The 23,576-nt window shown below is 39.3% G+C and overlaps 1 protein-coding gene across 2 annotated transcripts in view; it reads left to right on the top strand.

The window, feature by feature from the left end:
* Wnt2 (Wnt family member 2) overlaps positions 1–23,576 on the top strand; it is a 45,269-nt gene that overhangs the window by 5,375 nt on the left and 16,318 nt on the right. For both annotated transcript variants that reach the window (XM_069996624.1, XM_069996625.1), the window contains 2 exons: positions 3,346–3,623; positions 20,102–20,366. In XM_069996624.1, the coding sequence (XP_069852725.1) occupies positions 3,346–3,623; positions 20,102–20,366 (543 nt within the window). The remainder of the gene's footprint in view (positions 1–3,345; positions 3,624–20,101; positions 20,367–23,576) is intronic.

The raw sequence follows: 23,576 nt of genomic DNA, 5'->3' as shown, positions 1-23,576 counted from the left end.
GCTGAAATATCCCATAGCCATAGTAAAATGGAGACTACGTGTTTTGCTTTAGAGAAACATTTTTAGGAACATTTGCATTTACCCTTTCAGAGAAAACCTACAAATATTCTTTTAAAGGCTGAGTGCTAATGTCTCATACTTGTAACTCTAGCTACTCAGCAGGCTGAGATCTCAGGACTGCACACAAATTTGTAGGGCACAAATTTTAATCTCCACTGAACCAGCAAAAAACACAAACAGAAATGGAAGTGTGGCTCAAGTAGTGGAGTGGCAGCCTTGAGCACAAAAGCCAAGTAAGACCTGAGGCCCTGAGTTCAATTCCCCTTGCCAGCACATGCATACATGTGCACAGTGCACATGTGCGCACGCACACACACACAATTTTAAAAATTACATCTTTAGAATTCTAAAAAATGGCTTCTTACCCAAAAGATATCATCATTATAAATGTCAAAAAAAAGCGAAAAAAGTTTTTTGGGTTTTTTTTGTTGTTGTTGGTTGTGGGGCCTGAACTCTGGGCCTGGGCGCTGTCCCTCAGCTCTTCAGCTCAAGGCTAGCACTCTACCACTTGAGCCACAGCACCACTTCCGGCTTTTTCTGCTTCTGTGGTGCTGAGGAATGGAACCCAGGGCCTCATGCATGCAAGGCAAGCACTCTACCACTGAGCCACCTTCCCAGCCCCAAGAAAGTATTTTTTTTTAAGAGTTGAATAATCCATGACCTTCCAAAAACTCTACCTCCTGCAATTTTTGACTTCCCAGGCAACCATCTCCCAACACAAAACTATGTCTGTGTAGTTCATAGACTTGATTAATCTTAGTCCAAAACTGAGAGAAACATCAATAATAACGCCTCAGGAAGTGTACTTATCACCATTTAGGTTTGGATTCTGTTTCATTTTGGGATGGTCTTAGGAAGAATGAGTTTTTCTAAGAAGAGGCTCAAGATCAAAATTTGTTTTGTTACAAAGCCAACTCTTGAAATGTGCTACTATTTCACACATAGTGTTTTAGTGATTCATGTGAAACACTTAACTGGAAACATCTTTAGGCAATATCTACATGATACTAAAACATATGTAGAGGTAAAATGAAAAGTCAATCAATGTGCTAAGTTTTTATCCAAATAAACAAAAATCTAGCTATTTAGTAATAATAATAATAAATAATAAATAATAAAAAATCTAGTAATTTAGTAATAATAATGACAAATGACATATATTTACAGAGGTAATTTTTTTTCTTTGGAAATTATTTCTGAATTGTAGCAAATTGTGATTTTTCCCCCCTTTGAGCCAGCAAGTTAATGTAATGGTTTGCAAGTTACACAGAATGAATTCTGTATCTAAAAATTTATCTTTACTATCTGATCATTGATTTACTCTCCCCCACGTCTTTTAAAGACTACTTCATCAGATTTCTTTTTCCCCTCTTAAAAACTAAACATAGTAACACATACTTCAAGCATTTGAGAAGATTCTCCCTATGTGGCATCTCTAAATATGGGCACTAGACTCCAAATCCCAAACTAGGCATTAGAAGATAAACAAGGCAGCTGTAAACTTTAAGAAGGGAATAAATTTTATTTTTTCTAAAGGCTGCTACAAGAAATTAAGCCACATTTGCATCTCTTGGTCATCTCTGTTTACACAGCATCTCAAGTCCTATTAGAATGTCTAGAATGTTTATAACATAAACTGGGACTCTTTAAAACAACTCCCAGGACCACACATTCTTCTCAGAGGAGAGAGAGCACTGCCCTGCTACTGGTGGCAAATATTCATCTCCTTGATTTTTACTGGACTATGAGTGCATGACTAGGTTCTTTTTTTTTCCAAATAGAGGTTTTTGAGGGAGATATTTTGTGAAAGCTGAGGTAAGTGCCATTTAATATGGTGTAGATATGTTTTCCTGATTTTTTAATAATGGGACTAGCAGAACAAATATTGTAAGGGACGTATAATAAATTGTAGCCCTGAATGACAAACGGAAACAAGCAGGGCTTCGATGTGAAAATGTGGTTCATTCTCCCAGATGTGTGGTTCAAAATGTCACACTCCTCTTGACATACTGAATCACCGAATATTTCTCTGCTTTCAGCCTTGCATTGGCATTAGGTAGTCCGGCCTTTTTTTTTTTTTGATTATTAATATATTTGCTGCAGCAACCATTAATAAAAAGGCATGCTAATAACAATGAAATACAGCTCCACTTGAAAAACGAGGTGCACAAGGACCCTAAAGAGCCTTATATCTGTCACTATACTACAACACCGTGTTATGAGTTACTACAGATTATTAAAATAATTTAATGTAGTTATTGCACTGAAATATGTACCTTTCAGCCTGTAAGTGAAAGTAGCCTGCTCTCTAATAAAGAACAATTCTAAGAAAGCACCCCAAAGGGTTCTTGCCCAAGTCTAATTATAGGCGGTAAATTTGTTTCCTTCCAGAAAAACCAAAGAAAAGCTTTTCACTGTCTTTTACCCAATACCAGTGATTAGTGCAGGTGTTCCAGAAGAAAGTAAATTCACCCTTAATAGTTAGACTTAGTATGTAACTCAAGGATATTGCATATTGCCTTTAACAATCTCTCAATTACTTGTGAAAGTTGATGCCAAGCCAAAGCTCTCCAGTGTTAATGCCACAGGCTGGATACTGCCTCAATCCTCTTCTCACCTCTGCCGCTAGATTTCTTGGAATTCAGTATTTCAGTGTTAATCAGCTGAGTGCACACGAATGTGCTCAGTAATTTGTGGATGTTCGTGAGGTTTGGTTTGGATTTGTCTTCCCTTGTTGGTCTCCAACAAACAATCTTCCCACCTCAGCCTTCTGAATAGCTTAAGACTACAAGCAACACTACTGTGCCCACCTTGAAAGAATTTTTCCCCACAAAGGAAGCTGTGCTATCATGAACACTGACCACATTTTTTGGAACAAATGACAGAATAGTAGAATCCAAACTGTATTTTGTGGGAGAAGAAACTAAGATGACAGATACCATGCTCCTACCTCATAGGATAACCTAGGGTTCTAGGTGAGTGGACTTGTGTGAGACTCATGGGACCGGAGGAGCCAGACAAGGCCATCTTTGCCTTCTTATACTCGGTATTTAAGAAGACTTGCCCAACAGATACCTAAACTGACAGAAATTGACATGGGGGGAAGGAATCATATTCAAGGAAAATTCTTGACTCTAGAAAAGACCCTTCCAGAATAATGTCCAATGCCTTTGTCAGAGGCAAAGTATGCCCAGAGAGAGGTCAAGTATTAAAACAGTCATTGTGTAAGACTTATTCTGAATTACCCATCCCAGACCACTTTTAAGCAAAGCATTTTTGTTTCAGGTAGTCGGGAATCTGCATTTGTTTACGCCATCTCCTCAGCTGGAGTTGTATTTGCCATCACTAGGGCCTGTAGCCAAGGAGAATTGAAATCCTGTTCCTGCGACCCAAAGAAGAAAGGAACAGCCAAGGACAGCAAGGGCACCTTCGACTGGGGTGGCTGCAGTGATAACATTGACTATGGGATCAAATTCGCCCGCGCATTTGTGGATGCCAAAGAGCGGAAGGGGAAGGATGCCAGAGCCCTGATGAATCTTCACAACAACAGAGCCGGCAGGAAGGTATGGAAATGCAACCGTGCTCATTTTGAAGACTACGTGGCCTTTGACTCATTCAGGCAGAGCTTATCTTCAGCTTTCCTAAAGTTGATAAAATACTGTGTAGTCACAACTTCCCACTGCCCCTCAGCCCAGAGCTGTTTGTTCTAAAGAATACCACCAATTGGGTTGAAAGATCCACACCCGTGCTCCACCTTCCTTCCCACAGCTGAGCTCAATGAGTCCACCCATTGCTTTTGGCTTGGTGGTGAGCAGCCAGTGGTTTATGGTCCCTTTGGATACTGTATTGTCTGGGCAGGAGATACAATCTGTGGTTTAGAGCCAGACTGTAACCCTAGCTACAAAAGAGGATGAGATCTGAGGATGGAGGTTTGAAGCCAGCCTAGGCAGGAGAGTCCATGAACTCTTATCTTCACTTAATATCATACACACACACACACACACACACACACACACACACACACACACACACAAATCTGTTGCTTAGGACACCAATGGTATATATTGACTACTTACATGTAGGGCACCTTAAGACATAAAGCAATTTCTCTTCAAGTTTTTCTTAAAGCCAGTCACCAGCCATGGTTTGTTGGCCTCTAGATTCCAGGATGTTTTCTTTTGGAGCCACACCAGCCCTAACCATAAAGCCTTAGCTGTGGTTTCTGATACTGTATGAGTGAGGGAACTGGGGAAGACATGGGCCTTGTTCATTTCATCTTCTTGAACCTCCTGAGCTGCTGACAACTGGTCAGCCAGTAGTCACTCTCAAACACCCACTTGTTACTTGAGAAAACTGAGGCCCAAAGTGCTCAAGGTGAGTTAGTAGAGCTCAGGTTTCAACTTCTAGTCCAAGTGTGCTTCTACCTTCTAGGGATTCAACCATTTGAATGCCAATGTTCCCATCTAATGACAATCCCAGCCTTTCTAGATGGAGGCCTGACCAGAATAATATGGAGAAAGAATAACAAGAGACTCTGAATGCAGCTGCGTGTGTCTTTTTGTAGAAAACATAAGCTGACAAAGCCAAAGAAATATTGGATTGCAACCCTTATAGACTACCTAACATATAACTAGGATTGATCTTTTATTGGCACACATAAAAATTTGCTTGCTATTAATATATATAAAGAAAGATTAAGATAAAATTGAAAGTCAGAGGAGGGGTGTCTTGAATGAGAAAAAGAATAGAAAAAAATGCAAATCTGTTTTGATGCAATCCTCTGACTAGGCTCCTGGAGAGACCAAATCTCATTTAAAGGAAACTGGGAGAAAGCAAGGCTTGCATAGCACATGCAGTAAGATGAGTGTGACCTGAACTGTTTACAAATAGTACCTTTTCTGAACTTTAAAAACCCACATTCCTTCTTTTTATGTAAATTTATTAACTTATAACGACTATTGCCAAGAATATAGACTGTGGTTGTGCAATCTGACAACTGTTGGTAACTGTTGTTTGTGTAGTGAGTTAGATAAAAGAATTTTACATTGACCTTTGTTTTGACCTTGATAGCACACATATAAGTTATAAAGTGTGGTGTCTTTGATAGGAGTGTGCTGCTTAATTACTTAGACAGGATATAGAGTTAGATGAAAGCATATGATCTTACACAGCATCCAAAAGAATGTTGACTTATAGAAATACATGTTAATTTAGCAAAATAGATCATTTGGTATTGGATTTTTCAACTCTTCAAGACAATAGATCCTAGCTATTATATCCTAGGCCCTGTATAAACACAACTTCGAATGTAAATCATGTGATAGTTCACTGTGTCGAGGTGAACAGCTGTCAGGCCTCAGATATCCTCCTGCCTACTCTGCAAAACTTAGGAGGCTACTTTTGATTGGAATAAAAGTGCACACACTGACTTTTTAAAATGTGGCTTTAATTAATGGTGGGTGGGCAGACTTTTTCAAGGAGATGCATGATGTCAGTGAATATGAACTTTAATGAGAGTAAATGTATTGAGATAAACATGCGTCTCTAATTCTCTCCTTGCGGTCATTAGATTTCCAGTCCCTACTCCCCTTTGTACCAGCAACAGAAGGCCAGTGGAATAAAAATGAGAACAGGCTGGGCTTGTGTTTGAAGGCAAGTCTCTTGAACTAAGCCTCCCACTGGCCTGGCTCTAGAACACCTCAGCTTCCCAGGGCTGACTGCAACATCAGTCTACTTTTTTCTTCTTTGTACTTTTTATAGTGTTTTCAGTGTTGAATTTGACTGTCTTCTACTCTGGAAACTGGGAAGAGTCATGGTGAGATGGGGGAGGGGAAACAGATCCATTTTACTTAAAAGCAAAGCCATCTTTCCCAAGGTTGTTTTGTATACTCAAAGCTAAAAGTCACAATTCAACACTGTCATTCTACTGGGTCTTAATTTTCCCTCAATATTTGAACTGTTTAATTCATGTATTATAGCAGCTGGTTAGAGCACCCTCATGTGTCTCTATACTGTAATATCATTTAAATACTCTGTGATTTCATTTCTTTTCATCATAGTTTCAGTAGTCTTAATAACAATATTATGCATAACACTATAACAAAGATGAATCACTCTTGAACTGAGTCTAGTTTTCTATTTCCAAATAGAATGAAAAAAGATAAGTTTACCTAGTTTAAGAACATTCTTTTAAGGAGGAAATTCTACATGTTACCCCAGTTACTCACTTTAGATCTGAAAAAGCCCGGCTATGAAAACTTGGAAATTATATTAAGATAGGTTTAGGTAAATTACAAGTGAAAGGTACCTGGTTAGTATCTACTATCTGTTCCTTTTCACAAGCCAGTAAATTTATTTACTCTTTCCTGTAAGAAGAAATTATCACAACTACAAAGTTTCCTGAGAGAATCAGCATCAGAGTGACTCTTGTAGCCAAACTCTACCCCTCCAATCACTCTGCAAGTTTCCATAAGAGTAAACATTTTCCTAAAAGTAAGAGAATTCTAGAAAAATACTTTCTTCTCTTGTCTGTAGAACAGAAAGAACATGGCATGTGAGATTGCCTTAGTGTTAATCTGACACCACCAATGAATTTGCTTACTGTTTTTGTTTTGTTGTTTGTTTGTTTTTTAAAAAAGGTAGTATGTAGTTCTATGGGAAAACAAGAGTGAAGCAAATAGCTCAGAGCCCAGAACTCTGCATGTCATAAGTACTCAGTAAACACCAGGTCCTCTCCCACCAGTGAAGTAAAGGTTATTTGTTATTCAGGTGAGAGAAAGTACAAACCAGTGTTAACTGTCATTGGATTCAACTTGATGCTCCATTATCCACAGACCTATCTTCTGTGCAGCCTAACAAGGAAATAAAAATTGGTAGATACTGTCATCTGACTTATAAAGTACTACCAACTGTTTCTACAATAGCACTGTTCCTAAACCTATAGGATTAAAACTATGATTAATATTTCTAATGAAGCTAGGCCAGGAGGTACAAAATGATTCCCTTAGGGTCACGGATGGAATCATGACACACTGCACGTGGAGGTTCAAACCCAGTCATGTTTGTCTGTAGCATGCATTTCTATATCCCTGTTGTCTTGGCTTTGGAATGTCTAAGAAAAACAAGCAGTATTTCTATATTATTTTTCCCAAGAAATAATAAGCAATAGTTATTGCTGACTGTGAAAGGAGTTCTACTGCTAGAACTTTATCTATACCTCACAAATTTTCTACAGTGAACATACAACAGGAAAAAAAAAAACAACTTGTTTTACATGTTGTTAACCAGACTCCACCTTGTGAATACACTTTACAAACTTGACCTTACTATGATTGCCCCATCTCTTCTCTCTCCCTGCACTGGGGATTAAAAACCCAGCTGCTATCACCTGATATACCTCCATCCCTTTTGTTTATATCTTGGTTTTGAGATAGGGTCACACTAGCTTTGACTTGGCTGGCCTCAGTCTTGTGATCCTCCTGTTTCCACCTCCCAACCAGCTGGAATTAGAGGCATGTGACATATATAGAGGCATGTGACATAGACTTGACCATCTTTGGGGAATTCACAAAACTGATGCCACTCCCAATTTGAGAGCACTGTACATTGTTGGGCTAAATTTGGGTCAGCAGATAATTTATTAAGGACTTACTTAGGAAAATGTACATTTAAAGTACTGAGTCATATGTGAAAATGAATAAGAGGAAAAATTTCCTGGCTATAAGAAAGGAATCTTCAGTCAAAAGAGACAAGTACAATGCAATTGTCAGGCAAACTATGCTAATTGACATAGTAGCAAAGTCAGGAAAAGTCAGCTGAAGAGATAAAGGTTTGTGTCACAAAAGAATTGAGTGGTTGAACTGCAGATAAAGATTTTGCAGGGCTGAGATAGGGAAATGTTTTCCAGAATCTAGGGAATCTAAGACAAGAATGATACTGGAGCAGAAAGCACCTCAGGAAGTAGAGGAGTGACTAGGTCCTACGGGAGAGCTGGAGACTCAATGTTAAAGGGCACTGAGGCTGGAAATTGGTCTCAGGCAACTTCTGGAGAGTTTCAAATACCATGTAGAGACATTTGGATACCCTGGGGAAGGCAAGAGGAAAGTGCTGAAAAATGGGGGAGAAAAATAAATATTTAACATTCAGTTTTTATGCATTTGTTAATTTCTCTTGAGTCTCCTATGAAAGAGTATAGATAGCAAAGTTCAGATCTTCTGTGGTCTATTTGAATTGCTGACTTATAAATTAGATTCTTTTCCTAGGAAATTGTTAGATTTCTATCTCTCTGAATTTCGTTGTAGCTTAAACATAAATATAAACTATATATAAATATATTATATATAATTATACTGATAGAGTATGCATCTTCGTGTTTACTAATAGTTAAAATAATAGCATGTGGCAACTGTGTTGATACTGGTAGTTTTTAAAAGTTATTATTGGCTACTGTACTCATAAAGAGTTCTTAGTTACAGGTCTCATATTGACTGAGCTAATGTGGAAGACAGGGGCTCCGAGATCTAAAAACTGGCTTGATCATTTGAGTGCAGCCTTGGACAGTTACCTAGCTAGAGTCTAAGTATAATATAAAATGTATACAAATGTACAACATGCTTTAAGCAAGCCTAAGATATAATTATCATCCACATTTTACATATTACAATAGGTTAGAATGTACTGGCTAATTGAAATAATCTGAAATACAACTTCACTGGGTGCCTTTTATTTTATATGAGATGAGTTCCTAAGGTGAAGAGCCTGAGTGTCTGGTTGCACGCTGTGCCCAAACAAGTACTGCACTAGGTCACTACTGGTGAGTACCAGGGTCACTGAGTGTGACACACTTATAGCACTGGGATAAAGCAGATACTTGTAAATTCCATCCACAGGAAATGCTTCCAAAGGAAACAAAAAATAAATATTATACTAGATGTAACCACAATCTTACAGACAAGGACACTTAAGTTCTAATAAAGACTTCAAAGAATAGATCTCTTGGTACTACTTGAATAAGCAATAAACAAACCATGGGTCTGGCCTCAGAAAACTACAATATAAAAGAAATCACTCTTTTAAAATGAGCCAGGCAGTGGGGCTTGAGCCTATAATCCTACTCAGGAAGTTGAAATCTGAGGATCAAAGTTCAAAGCTAACCGAAGCAGAAAAGACTAAGATAGCCTTATCTCCAATTAATCAGCAAAAACCCAGAAGTGAAGCTATGGCTCACGTGACAGAGTGTCCTCTTTGAGTGAATAAGCCAAGAGAGAGTACAAGGCCTTGGGTTCAAGCTCCAGTGATAGCACACACACACATACACAGAATCAATAGGAAAGAAAAGAATGAAAACAAGCTTCACTGAAGAGTTACATTTTCTATTCACCTTTTCTTCACCCCAGTCTCCAATAATCTTGAACATCTTTATGGGATACAGAATTTGTTTAGCAGGTGTTTATTTTCTGATTTTTTAATTGATAAAATTAAATATATTTTGAAAAAAAATAGATCAATTCTGCCAGTCATTCCTGTCTTGCTGGACCCCAAACTAGCATATATGGTATATATCACATGAATTAAAAAAAAAACAGAATTAAAGTCTCTGAACAAGAAATAACTCTTAACAAAACTGTTATAGCTCTATGTAAGGATCTACTATTAGAGTGAAATGTTTCTCAGACTTGCCTCATTAGTCAATTGGAATTACTATATATATATATGGTTAGTCGAAAGTAAAGTTCTTGAGTTCCACAAATATAAATTCCACCCCTTATATTTTCTAGGTAAGCAAGCCCACCCACAATCACTGTTTTTAAAGGATGACGGAGCTCAAGATATCACAATGCCTTATTGAAGTTAATAAATGTTTGCATAGGCAAATCAACTGTGTAGTTTGATAATAAATATTCCTTGTTTCTCTAGTTCCACAGTATGTATGAGTGAAATGTATAAATTAGTCTAGCTTTCAGTAATCCCCATCTTGGAGATGTGGACCTTTCAAAGGATTTAATTATTAATAAATGTACTTGGCTCTTAGCCAGCATGTAAAAGTTAAATAATATGTTTTTAATGTGTGTTTTCCTCAGGAAAATGGATATAGGGCCAGAAATGGGTTAGCTATTTTGTAGAATACCTGTACTAAAAACGTGAGGAGGTACTAATGTGTGTGTGTGTGTGTGTGTGTGTGTGTGTGTGTGTGTGTGAGAGAGAGAGAGAGAGAGAGAGAGAGAGAGAGAGAGAGAATATGCACACGCCACGCACCAGTCCTGGGACTTTTTTGCTCAAGGCTAGCACTATACCACTTGTTCTGTGACTCTTCTAGCTTTTTTGGTGCTTAATTGGAGATAAGAACTCTCAGGAACTTTTTTGTCTGGACTTTGAACCTCAATCCGAGAGTACTAATATTTTTTAAAACACTTTAAATAATGTAGTTTAAATACAGCATGTAAAAATCTTAAATAAATTCTAAATAGGATTTAAAGGCAAAGTCAATTGTTATATTGACAAATATTTTACAGAATTCAGAGTGGATAGCCTTTGTTTTGATTGAAAAAGGATTAGAGTATAGATACATTTCAAGGTTTAAACTTAAAATGTGTAGGTACCCATAAGAAAAGAAAATTCCCTTTATTCCATGAAAAAGTCTAACAAATCCTAGGAGTCCCTTGGGATCAGTTTTCAAAAAAGCTGATTTCAGAATAATTTTATTTCTTTTGGGGAAACTTGTCTTTATAACTATCAAAATAGTTCTTTTCAAACTATAATTAGAGATGTAAACATTACAAAAAAAAAAACCTTGTGAGACTCACTGAATTTGTGGAGCATAAACCCTGAAGATTGGCAAACCTCTGTATGAGAATACTAGTAAGCATTTAGTGTATAGTTGCTGTTGAACAGGCTTGGATTGTACACTCCCTGCCGGGGCTATCTCAGAGTCTCAGAACTACCATTGCTAGGTGATTCAACATCCTCATCTACTAAACAGGTCAATAAGAAATGGAGATACTAATATGCCTTCTATGTTTGTAAAAATTAAACAAATTCTGAACACAAGCATATAGAACTTAATGTTTTTCCTCATTATTACACTCTGACAGTACATTGGGGCAGAGAAATACAAAATAAAATTGTTCTACATAACACATGCATTTTCTTCTTCCATAGCTCTCTACTCATCCACTGCAAACATTCACAATTCTGTGGTATAGAATTCCAATGTCTCGTATTTCTTTGTTTTTTAACGCTTTCAAAGTTCGTTAAATGAAGCTGGGTCCCAGTGGCTCATGCCTGTAATCCTAGCTACTAAGAAGGCTGAGAATCATAGTTTGAAGCTAGCCCTAGATGGAAACTCAGTGAGACTCATCTCCAATTAACCACCAAAAAACTAGAAGTGGAGCTATGGCTCAAGTGGTAGAACACAAACCTAGAATGAAAAAGCTAAGGGGCAGTGCCCAGGTCCTGGGTTCAAGCCCCAGTCCCAGTATAGGCACATGTGTGCATGCATGCATGTGCACACACACACACACACACACACACACACACACACACACACACACACACAAAGTTTGCTAAATTATTAAGTAGAAAAAAGCCTTTGTACATTAGAAGTTTACAATGCTCAAAGATTTAAGGGCTATATAAAAATACTGGTTAGATTTTAACACAGAAATAATTACAATCCTATTTTTGTTGTGAAAAGTAATATGTGAAGATAAGGATGGTTTCTCCATAGCTAAACATGAAAAGGGCACTTCTTATTCTAAAGGATTTCATGGCAAGTGAACAAGTGCATATTTCCAGGATGCTACAGAGTAAAATATTAGAGGGGATTCAGACAAGGGGTGAAGGGTTGATTAAGAACTGTGTGGGCCAGCTTAGTGATAAAAAGCCAGGAAGGTACTCAGAAAAGAATGAGATCCTAACAACAACCTGTAGTAAGACTCAAAGGAGAAAGCAGATCTTCTGTTTAGTGGGTGTGACCTTCAGGTCATTTGTTGTTGTTGTTTGTTTTGCTGTTGTTGTTTGTACTGGTACCAGAACTTGAACTCAGGGACTTGTGCTCTCCCTTAGTTTTCTACACTTAAGGCTGACACTCTACCACTTGAGACAGGAGGTAGAGCCTGGAAAGTGTTAGAGTGCCACTGGTTTTACTAGTTTTTTGGAAATAAGAGTCTCATAGACTTTCTTGCCAGGGCAAGATCTTCAGATCTCAGCCTCTTGAGTCTTTAGGATTACAAGCAGAAGCCAGTGTTGCCTGGCAACTTCAGGTTCTGAATGAAGCTTTCAGGGTCACACACTGGATAGAGAAAGCATTTGATTCTCTTTTGAGCATAATGGATTCTCTTTTGAGTTCTTTCTCATTCTTTTGTAAAAGCAGTACTTGCTGAGTTGGAGGTTTAGCTCAGGGAAGAGCACTTGCTTGGCAAGTGCAAGACTCTCAGTTCTGTCCTTAGCTCTGGAAAACAAACAAACAAACAAACAAACAAAAACAGTATTTGTATATAGCACCACAGGCAACACATTAAGCAGTGTATGTTAAAACGGGAAAATTTTTCTCCTCTTGAAAATCTTCCTCTTCTTCTAGCACATTTCAAAGTGCAAACTAAGGCTGTGGTGAAAATATATCTAGATATCTAGCCACACCTTTTCTTTCCAAACATCTTTTAAATGGTACATGTGGGACAAAAATTGTTTTAAGTGAACAATAAGAACAGCCAAAGAAATAAAAGAACTCAACAAACTCCTGGAAAGTAAAAGTAACCAAGAATATGGCTCAAGGAGTAAGATAATTGCCCACCAAACACAATGCTCTGAGTTCACTTGAGTACTGAAAATGGGAAGCAAATGAAGGTATGGTCATGGGTAAAGAAACAGAGAGAAGAAGCAGTCTAGAAGTGTAAGGGTAGGGGGTAGCAGATTGGGGTGGCAAGATCAGATGGGGCAACAGTCAAAAGTAAAAACAAAATTACCATGAGAAAATTGGGACCAACAGAGAAATCTACAAATAAAATCCCAAACCTCTACTTGTCTCTTCTATCCCTAAGCCTAATGCCCAGATTTCTGGCATTCCCCTGGGTTTTCTGGGTTTAAAAATTCCTCAACATTTTAGGCAATGCTCTGTTCACTCACCAGAAACAAAAAAGTCTGCTCTCCCCATCTTTATAACCTGAGTGCCTAATTCCTTTCTACAGCTTTGTTGTTGCTGTTTTCTTTCTTAGATTTGTTTGATTAGCATACCTTAGTTGTACAAGGGGATTTCATTGAGACACATATACACACATATGTACATACAGCATACCTATATATATATATATATATATATATTTATACATCATACATACATGTATACCATGCACCCCATCACCCTCCACCACTTCATCCCTAAATACATAAAGACTGTCTAGGAAATTCTGCCATTTAACTTAGTGGTATAGATGAAAAAGATGAGAAATTAAAGAAAAATGACCACCAAAGAAAAATAATTTAGAGATGAGATGAAGAATATTGATGTATTGAATGATGTAACTAACACATCTGTATTGATGTAATGAAAGAGAAAACCCTACTAAAATTTAATGTAAATTTAACAGAAGTTACAAGTAGTCCATTATAGTAATTACTATGGGGATTAGGTGTTGGACATAGAGAGATAATGGTTATTATCCTTAAGGAACTTATGAGCAAGTTAGAAAACAATAGATAAACAAATTTTTTTTGTCAGCCGTAGGACTTGAACTCAGGATCTGGATATTGTCCCTGATCTTTTTTCTCAAGGCTAGGGCTCTACCACTGTAAGCCACAGTGCCACTTCCAATTTTCTGGTAGTTGATCTTACAGACTTTACTGCCCAGAATGGCTTTGATCCAAGATCCTCAGATCTCAGCCTCCTAAGTAGCTAGGCTTGACACCTGGCTAAAATGAGGATTTTAATAAGATACTAACTAGTCTGTTACCGAGATTAAAGACAATATTAGCTTCCATAAGTAAGAAAGGGGTGCTTTGAAATAGTAATAGCTAGAGAACATGAAAGAATTTGGGATGGAAAAGGAAAGAAACCTCCTGAAGATAAACCAAAAAAATCTTACAGAGAAATGCAATTTCTTTCTCTTTTCTCAGCCAGTTTGAAACCAGTATCAAATGGGCAGACAACTGGAGTAAACATGTCAGTTTTGCTGCTGGAAAGAGGCTGCTTCAGAGAATGGAGCTATGAAGCACAGGGATTTCTGGGAGTAGTTCATGTGCCCTGTCACAGGCTGGCCATGGGAGACTATACAGGGGAGCCCTTGGCTGGTTGGTGAGAACTGAGCATCCCCACAGGCTGGCAAATCCCCATAAAGAAGGAACTCAAGCTGACAAGTGCTACTCCTTGTTTTAAACTTACCAGGTGGTCAAGTTATTTCTCTAAGGAGAAACAAGTAAGGGAGTTAGGGGAGCCAGAAATGTTACTCTTATGTAATGTCTTCCTCATGAAGCTAGGAAGAAAGTACTGAGAAAATATGAGATGAACTATAAAATATATGGAGGATCAATTCAGAAGGTTTGACACCTAACTAATTAGAATGTTATGAAGGGAGGCAAATATTAAAAAGAATGTTTCAAGCCAGGTGCCCTTGTCTCACATCTGTAATCCTAGCTACTCAGAAAGCTGAGATCTGAGGATCTTGGTTTGAAGCCAGCCCAGGCAGGAAATTCCATGCCACTCTTATCCCCAAAAAAGCTGAAAGTGGAGCTATGGCTCAAGTGTTAGAGCACTAGCCTTGAGCAAAAAGCTCAGGGGCAGTACTCAGCCCCTGAGTTCAAGCCCTAAGATTGGCATGAGAAGGAGAGAGGGAAGAGAGAAGAGGAAGGGAAGGAGGAAGGGAGGAATAGAGGGTGAGAAAGTGTCTCAGTGCTAAAGAATCTGAGAGACCAAACTGAAAAATCTACCAGTGTTAGGCAGGATTCATGAGGGAAAAAAATTCCTAAAGTGTGTTACTTCAGAACACCAACAATAAGGGAGAGTCTAGAAGCTTTTAAGGAAGAAAAAAAAAGGAAGTGAGATGAAAGCAAAGACTCATCCAAATGTTACATTTCCCATCTACAGAACTAGAAGCTAAAACCCTGCAGGACGTACCTTCAAAGTTTTGAGAGAAAATTATTTCAATGCAGAATTCTATACCCAGCCAAGCTATTAATCAAGTGTGAAGGCTGGAGGAAGACTTCTTAGACATGCAAGAATTCAGAAAATGTATCCTCCATGCACCTTGAAGGAGTTACTCAAGAATGCACTGCCACAAATGGAAAGAATAAACCAAGAAAAAAAAACATGACATGAAGGAAATAATGTACTCAGTATAGGAGGTGATACTGGACAGCCCAGCTTGGAACAAGAGGATGAAGCCTAGGTAAAGTGATTGTAAAGACAGAAAACATTAAGTGATCATCATTGGTAGCAAGTAACAAGAAAATTAAGTGATCATCATTGGTAGCAAGTAACAAGAAAATTTCCAGACCACTCCGAGAACATTCTTCCTTGCCAGAGAGATTGTAAAGTTGGATCAAAGATAGCAAGGTGCAATCACAGCATAGTACTAACTATACTCAGCTGCAAGATTAATCATAGTCATCCCTCAATATCTGTGGAGGATGGGTTCCAGAACCTCCCACAAATACCCAAATTCAACCTCTTATGTAAAATAGTATTTGCATATTCTACACAATGTCCTATATTCCTAAAATCATCTCTAGATTACTTATAGTACCTACTAGAATATAAATGGCATGTAAATAGTTCTATCCCATATTGATTAGGGAGTAATGATGAGAGTCTATTCAGTAAAGATGCAGCTATCACATACATAATGCATGAACAAGATGTGCGTGAATAACGCTCATACAGAAGTTCAGAGAGGACTGAAGGTGTATGAGAGGTAGGCAGCAATGTGTGTTTATACCTCACTTCATCTGAGTGAATTCAGCAGAGTGCTCACATTTGCAAACTGAAGTTTTGCTTTGGAATATTTTCTAGATTTTTTTTTACAGAATATTTTCAGTCTACAGCTGCTGGAACCCCTAGGTATGGAGGGCCTGTCATATTACAAAGCTATCATTTTCTATATTTCTTTTCAAATTTCACAGATCATAGTTTTACAAAGTGGTGGCATTGTGGCATTTATATACCTGCATAGATGCATACACTCATACAGTGTACCTTATCAAACTCACTCTTCTATCTTTCTCCTTCATCCCTCAGCTCCATTCTTCAACCAATTTCAGCAGGTTTCATTGTTCTATATTCGTACATGTGTATAATGTACTTCAACCGTATAATATTGTTTTCAGGTTTTTATAATCAACATCTGCATGTGCTATGGAAGACTTCACTATAATTACAGAATAGAGGTCTTCACTTTGGTGACTCAGTCTTTTGTATTCAGATATGTCTCCAGCCTTTCTACCAGCAGCCATGCACAGGAAGCCCCCATCCCCTTACCCAGTGCATCTGGAAACCTCGAGAACATCCTTCCACACATTCTGCTTCTCTGCCATGACCCACTGACCTATTGCTTTGTTAGCACTTAAGATTTCTCCCCACCAGTCAGTCGCTACCCCTCTTTTATTTCCCATACACCTACCTCTCTTTAATTCTCCCCATACACTACTAGCAGATTGTTACTTGTGGCAAATTTTTCTTAGAGACTCAGACATTTTGGAGCCATGGGGTAGGAAACAATTCTAATTCAATACCCAGCGCTCTCTGCATTAGAAATGCAATGCCAGGCACTGCCATAGATATTATACTCAGCTGGAGCCCTCTACAGGTTCCAGATTCCTGCCATGGAGCACGGATTTCTTGCCATGACAGTCCTGGTTCAGATGCCATGCTCAGTTCAAACTAGGTATTCGAATCACCTGAGGAACTGCTAGTACTGCTAAGGCCCACCCACCTGCCCCAAGGTTCTGCTTTATGCAGTCTGGGAGGGCTGGACATGATCCCAAGATGTCTTTAGTGTGCAGCTGGAACTGAGAACCACTACACTGCTCTTTCAGTTGCCAAGGAACAATCCTCAAACGCTGTGACCTCACTATGCAGTATAGTGTGACTCTTTTTGTTCTCCTCCCTTTGGCCAGACCATGTAATCCCTCTGCCTGCTGCCAGATGGTAAAAGACCATTTCCCTTCCTCCTCTGTGCAGATCAAAGAGTGGTTTCTGCCACAGGGGTCGTCCTGTACTTTGCTTTTACCACTGACTTCCTTTCCGGCATAGAAGACTGAGCTACCACATTATTCAATAATGCATAGTACACCTTAGGACGCATGGACCATAATTTGCTTAACCATTTCCTACTGGTATCATTTGGACTTCTCATTTTGCTGTTGCTAATTAACACTGCAGTGAATTTCCATGGAAATGTGGTGTCCTCAAGTAAGGACTGAGGATATAGGTCAAGTGGTAGAGTCTCTGCCTAGCAAGTACAAGGCCCTGAGTTCAAATCCCAGAAACACCCAATATATGCACAAGAACTTCTAGATTAGAATCACCAAGCCAAAGCATATGTACATTAAACATTTGGACAAGAATTGCAAAAATACGCTCCATTTAAGTGGCATATTAATATACTCTCCATCAATAGTTTGCTAAAGTAACTCTTTCCTCAGACTCTTTGAAAGCACTAAATAGTATCACCATGAACACAGCCTGTTATAAAAGGCAAAGAGTAAACTACCATTTGACTGTCAGTGCCCCACGTACATGGGAAGAGAGTGAGTGAGTTCACATAACCAAGCAATCAGGGGCTACTACAATGTTTTTGCCTCGTTGCTCCTTCAGCTAGTGAATGCTTCTGGCACATTTCCAGGCCAGTGAATGAACTCAGAATGACTTTCTGGAATGAAAAACATCTCTGCACACCTGACTATTGTAGCCTTCATCAGAAAGCAAGTTTTTGTTGAAGGGACAAAACCAGGTCAAGCACTAGGGAACAATTGCCCCGGATGAGCCAGTCGGGAGAGGCAGACTGGAGTACTGAGCTTATGTGTGCATATGGGGGTAATTGTGATGAATAACCTGCAGAGAATTTTACATAGGCAGCATACCAGAACCCCCCACCTACATACTCAGTAATTAGATCAGAAGCTCAGGGAGAGGGCAGGGCAGGGGGGAAACTTCCAAGTTCTTTGAAAAAGGTTTGTTGTTGTTGTTGTTATGCACTTTGGAGAATGTACTCAAGAGGATTTACTGCTCCATTTTCCTGTGCCTTCACTCCAGACACCCTTTGATTTAAGGATACAAGATGATGGGCAGGTAGTTCTTCCTTGGTGCCATTACTGAGCCATGACCACAGCCAGGGTCCAGAGAGGTTTCACAGCTCGTGATCCACTCCATAACCCTTCTTTGCATCTCATGACTTTTGTTGTCCAGGATCATAGCTCTCAATCATCACTAGAAGTTCTTTAAATATTACAATAACTTTAGAAACATGAATTAAACAAGAGGTTAGTGCTGAAGGAAAAATATGGCAATTATGTTAAGTAGTGAATCCTACTTAACATTTTAAAAAAAGGAGAAAAAGGGAACAAGGAGAGGTTTTTTTCAGTCAAAAAGCCTGCTGGGAGAAAACAGAAGAAATCTAGCTATGTATAGTGTGTTAGGGAGACATTTTAATCTGAGTTCAAATCCAGCCATTCCACATACTGGCCCTGGCATATGGCATTTTATCCCTGATTTTGTATCTGTCACATGGGAAGAAAGTAGCTCAGGGCTATGGAAAGGGCCTTGAGAGCGATCTGTTTACTGTCTTAGATGAGCCAAGGAGAGGATAATGCTCACTGAGTCATCTAGGTCTGACGCAGCTCTGGTGGTTCATCCTAAGATCAGAGCACAAACTTCTCTGGATTGTTCTGGGGTCTACCTGTCTCCTCCCCTATCCATAGCTCTCACAACTATGGAAGAGTAACCTTTATGTTAGAACTAGCCAAGGTGGGCTTGCCTCAATTTTCTTTGCTGCCTCTCTAAGAAAATACTGAGTAAATTCATGTCATCTACAGCTGTATCACTTAGCCAGAGTTGAGGATTAATCACCCTAGTTTACTGTTAGCTTCAGGGCAGCATGGCCCTGGCCCTAACTGTCTGAGCAACTATGGGCAAGAGCTTTACCCTTTCTAAGATTTGCTCTTCATCTGCAAAGGCAAAACAGTAGCCTATGAGTGGAAAGTTCTTCATCTAGCTACATGTGATCTGTGCAGTCAGAGCAGACATGCTAAAATACTACATGAAATTACCTTGGGGTTATATGCACAAAGTACATATGAGGCATAACTGAAATTTGCATTTAGACTTGGGTATCATCCATTAAGATATTTCATAATGCAAACATTCCAAATTTTTAAGAAAAATCCAAGACCCAAGCATCTGGTCCCAAGCATTTTAAAGAATAGATTCTCAGTCTGTAATAGTGTATAATTTTAAAACAGTGAAGCTATACTTATTAGCAAGTACTTTAGTTCATTCCCTCACTTTTTTTTTTTTTTATGCAAGTACTAGGCATTGAACTCAGGGCCTTTTGCTTTCGCTTAACATTTTTCAAGGCTGGTGCTCTACTACTTTTCACATATCCCACTTGTCACTTCTTGCTGATAAATTGGAAACAAGAGTCTCAAGGATTTTTCTGGCTAGGGCTGACTTCAAACTGAGATCCTCAGTTCTCAGCCTCCTGAATAGCTAGGATTACAGGAGTGAGCCACCAGTGCCTGGCTCATTTCAGCACTCTTTAAATCGACCATGTACCTTTTCAAATAGCAATCTTTTGTTACATTGACAGCCAATGAGGTTTGCAGGTAGGGCTCCCTGGTACTACACCCATTGCCCCTAACTTTACAATCAGTTGGCGTGTCTAAAGTGACTAACAAGTGGCAAAGTAACACTCCCATCATCCTCAGCGTCAGGAACCAGCCTCCTCAGCACCGTGAAGTCTTAGAGGTAAGGAGAGTCATAGCAGGAGTCACATGCTTGCGTCCCCTCCTCACAGAACCTGTGTCGCATCTCCCCTACTCCTGTCTCTTCTGGCAGGCTGTGAAGCGGTTCTTGAAGCAAGAATGCAAGTGTCATGGTGTGAGTGGCTCGTGTACACTGAGGACCTGCTGGCTGGCTATGGCCGACTTCAGAAAGACCGGTGACTATCTCTGGAGGAAGTACAACGGGGCCATCCAGGTGGTCATGAATCAGGATGGCACTGGCTTCACTGTGGCAAACAAGAGGTTTAAGAAGCCAACGAAAAATGACCTCGTGTATTTTGAGAATTCTCCAGACTACTGTATCAGGGACCGGGAGGCAGGTAAGTGCAAAAGACTTTCTTCAATCATCTGTACACCACGACTTCACATGATCTGTATTTTCAGCTGGTTATTCGTAAGTGCAGCCTGCTGCTGCCGCCTTTAGACTCATGCTCTTTGTTACATTGAAACCACACAGAAAGCTCTCCTGAGCAGATGGAGAACCAGGTTGATAATGTGCAGAACTGAGAAGCCAGTAAGAAGGTACATAGCAAAAAGTCAAAATATGCACATTAGCCAAATTGTTTCTTCTGAGCAAAATTCTACCTAGTGAATATATGTGTACTATGTGTAGCCACCCACCCTGTGTCCTTCCTGTGAGCCTGACAAAGACAGGGGAAAGCTTGGCCCTGAATCTCTTCCACCCCCCACCCCCACCTCAACTACTAAAGGCAGCTTGGGCTTGAAAGTTAGCCTTTCTGATACCTACCCTACTTTACATTCCCTTACTCTTTTCAATATGCTTACAAGTTGCCAAATACTAACGAGCAAGAATTTCTCCTCAGTCTCTTGGCTATAGGTGGTCAGGACGTAAGGAGTGTGTCAAAGAGACACCTCATTTATTAAAGCCACCCCCCTCACAGTTTGATGGCACCTTTTCCATCTTGAACACATGGGAAGGGCGACTCCTCTCAGCTCTAATATAGCAGTTGTTCTTACCAGGCTGATTTTATAGATGTATGTTTTCCATCTCTCACCTCTCCTGCTCAACACTGAACTCCAGACATATCTCCTTCTTTGCAAAGACCTTGGTGCAGAATAATGATGCATTGGAGCTAATCCAAGGGACTCATGCCTGTAATCCTGGCTATTCAGAAGGCTGAGATCTGAGAATCACAGTTTAAACCCAGCATGGGCAGGAAAGTTAGTCTCCAATTAATCAGCAAAAAGCCAGAAGTGGATGTATGATTCCAGAACTAGAGTCCGGTCCTTGAGCACAATCGATAAGCAAGAGTGTGAGGTCTTAAGTTCAGGTGCCAGTACCAGCACTAAAACACACACACACACACACAAAAAAAAAAACAAAACCAAAAGAATGAATTGAACAAGTCTTAGTCAACGAGAGGTGATAGAAGTCCACAGTTCACTTTGATTCCACTCACTTTCATAGTAAAAAGCAAAGAAATTTACTAGTAGGAAAAAAATTCCTGAAATTTAAATTCTGAGTTTTATTTTTATTCCACAATAATTGCAAAAGGACAAATAAAATAAGGCACATGCAGACAGCTGCTAATCTTAGACTAGCCATGATTACCAGGGACATCACTAGAAAGCCCAGGCCTCTATCTTGCCTTTGAGTAGTTGGATTTCCTTCGTGGTTTGATGAGCTGGCTTTCAGTGGCATGTGAGCAAGTTTGTACATGTAGGTTATGGATTAATGACTGCTGAGCAAAAGGACCAGATGCTGTGCCCCGCTGCATTCCTCACATGCCATTGGGACTGCTAACAAGTCATCTTACCTGTCACGCCAAAGTTTCAACCAAATCACTGTAAAACCTGTGCTTTGGTTTAGAATTTTCTCAGTTATCTGGCTGCCCTGCTGCTATTATCTAGCTGCTTAACCTGAGCCTCCTCAAACAGGGAATGGGGATGATATCACCTTGATCATTTTAGATCTTTTATATTAACACTTGCATGCTGATCGCTGGGCTGGGATTCTGCACATGCTATTGAATTGTGGCGCCAACCCTATGACATCTGTGCATTGGAACTAGTTCCTGGAGAAAACAAAAAATGCACTCATTACCTTGTCCATGTAGTTGAAACTCCTCTGTATGGTATTTTCACAATAAATAAATAAATATATAAAAATTTAAAAAAAGAAGAAGAGGGATGCTCCTACGTGATCAACAGAAACCAAAAACCAAATTCACATCTTAATTTTGGAAGTCAGAAAAGCAGCTCTAGATATTACTTTATCCACTTTTCACAGATAAGAGAAGTGAGTGACCTGCTCATAATCTCATGGGTAGGGGAGACAGATGTTTGGCCTCATGACCTTCATTTTGACCCTGAAGCCATACATTTGCCCCACCTATGAGTGTGAAGCAGAAGCTGCACATCCAATATCAGAAGATCTACTTCTGCCTGATTCTTTGGGTTGAAATCAGTTTACACAGAAAAGCAAACTATTAGATTCTCTTATGAATATTCAGTGAAATAAGAACCATACTTTCCTTTTTTAAAAATTTCCCTCACAGAGCTAATTCTGAGTAAAATCCCTACCACTTCTTTAAGCACTAAATTATTCCTGCATACGTTTTTCTTCTTGATCTCTGTATTAAAATGAAATTTTGTTTCTTGAAGTAGCAAACATATCTTAGTACCAACCATATGCCAGAGCTTGCTCTACCTTCCCTTACTAGTTCTAACAAGAAGAGATGAGTGTTAATATTCCATTTCATAAGAGAGGAGACTGCAGCTTGGAGAGGTGGAGAATATTGTCCATGGACTCATAGTTGGTAAGAGGTAGAAAAAGGCTCTCTGCCCTTTCAACCATTCTGCACAGCACCTCTAGGCATAGAACACACAAAAGAGTGGGATTTCTGAAGAAGCTATGCTATTTATTTACTCTTTTATTTCTATACTATCTTAAATACAGTTTAGCTTATCCAATCTCAAAATAAGATTTTTTTTATTTAGTTCTTGATTGGCATTGATGAACCAGGAGCTGCCTCCTCCTTTTCCTCCTTTTCTTTCTTCTTCTCCTCTTCCTCTTCCTCTTCCTCTTCCTTTTCCTCTCTCTCTCTCTCTCTCTCTTTCTTTCTCTCTCTCTCTCTCTCTCTCTCTCTCTCTCTCTCTCTCTCTCTCTCTCTGTGTGTTTTCTTCCTCTTCTTCCTTTTCTTCCTCCTTCTCCTAGCTAGTTTCAATATATTGGATCATGTTTCCAGTAAGATTCCAAGAATATTTGCCAATTATCTGAGGTATAGATAATTGATCCTCTTTTAGCAGAGCCATGCAAACCTTACAATTTCCTTTTAATTCTGGTGTCCGGGGATGATTATTTTCATGAAAATGTGATTCAGGATGCTTGATACAGTGTAGGCAAAAGTCCAGCTTGGTGAAAGAATATATTTTGATTGTTCATATTTGGAGTCATGTATAAGTAGCCACAGATGCTGTTTCAGCCCATGCCACGGCCCTTGCTTTTGGTTGTGAGGGAAATGGATTGCTAAAGATGAAACTTCCCCCTAGCTGGGATAAACTTCTGT

The sequence above is a fragment of the Dipodomys merriami genome, unplaced genomic scaffold (genome assembly GCF_024711535.1).
Source record: "Dipodomys merriami isolate MVZ:Mamm:240054 unplaced genomic scaffold, mDipMer1.0.p SCAF_5, whole genome shotgun sequence".
Classification (NCBI taxonomy): Eukaryota; Metazoa; Chordata; class Mammalia; order Rodentia; family Heteromyidae; genus Dipodomys; species Dipodomys merriami.
The sequence above is the reverse complement of the archived record's forward strand: the minus strand, read 5'-3'. Positions and strand labels throughout refer to the sequence as shown.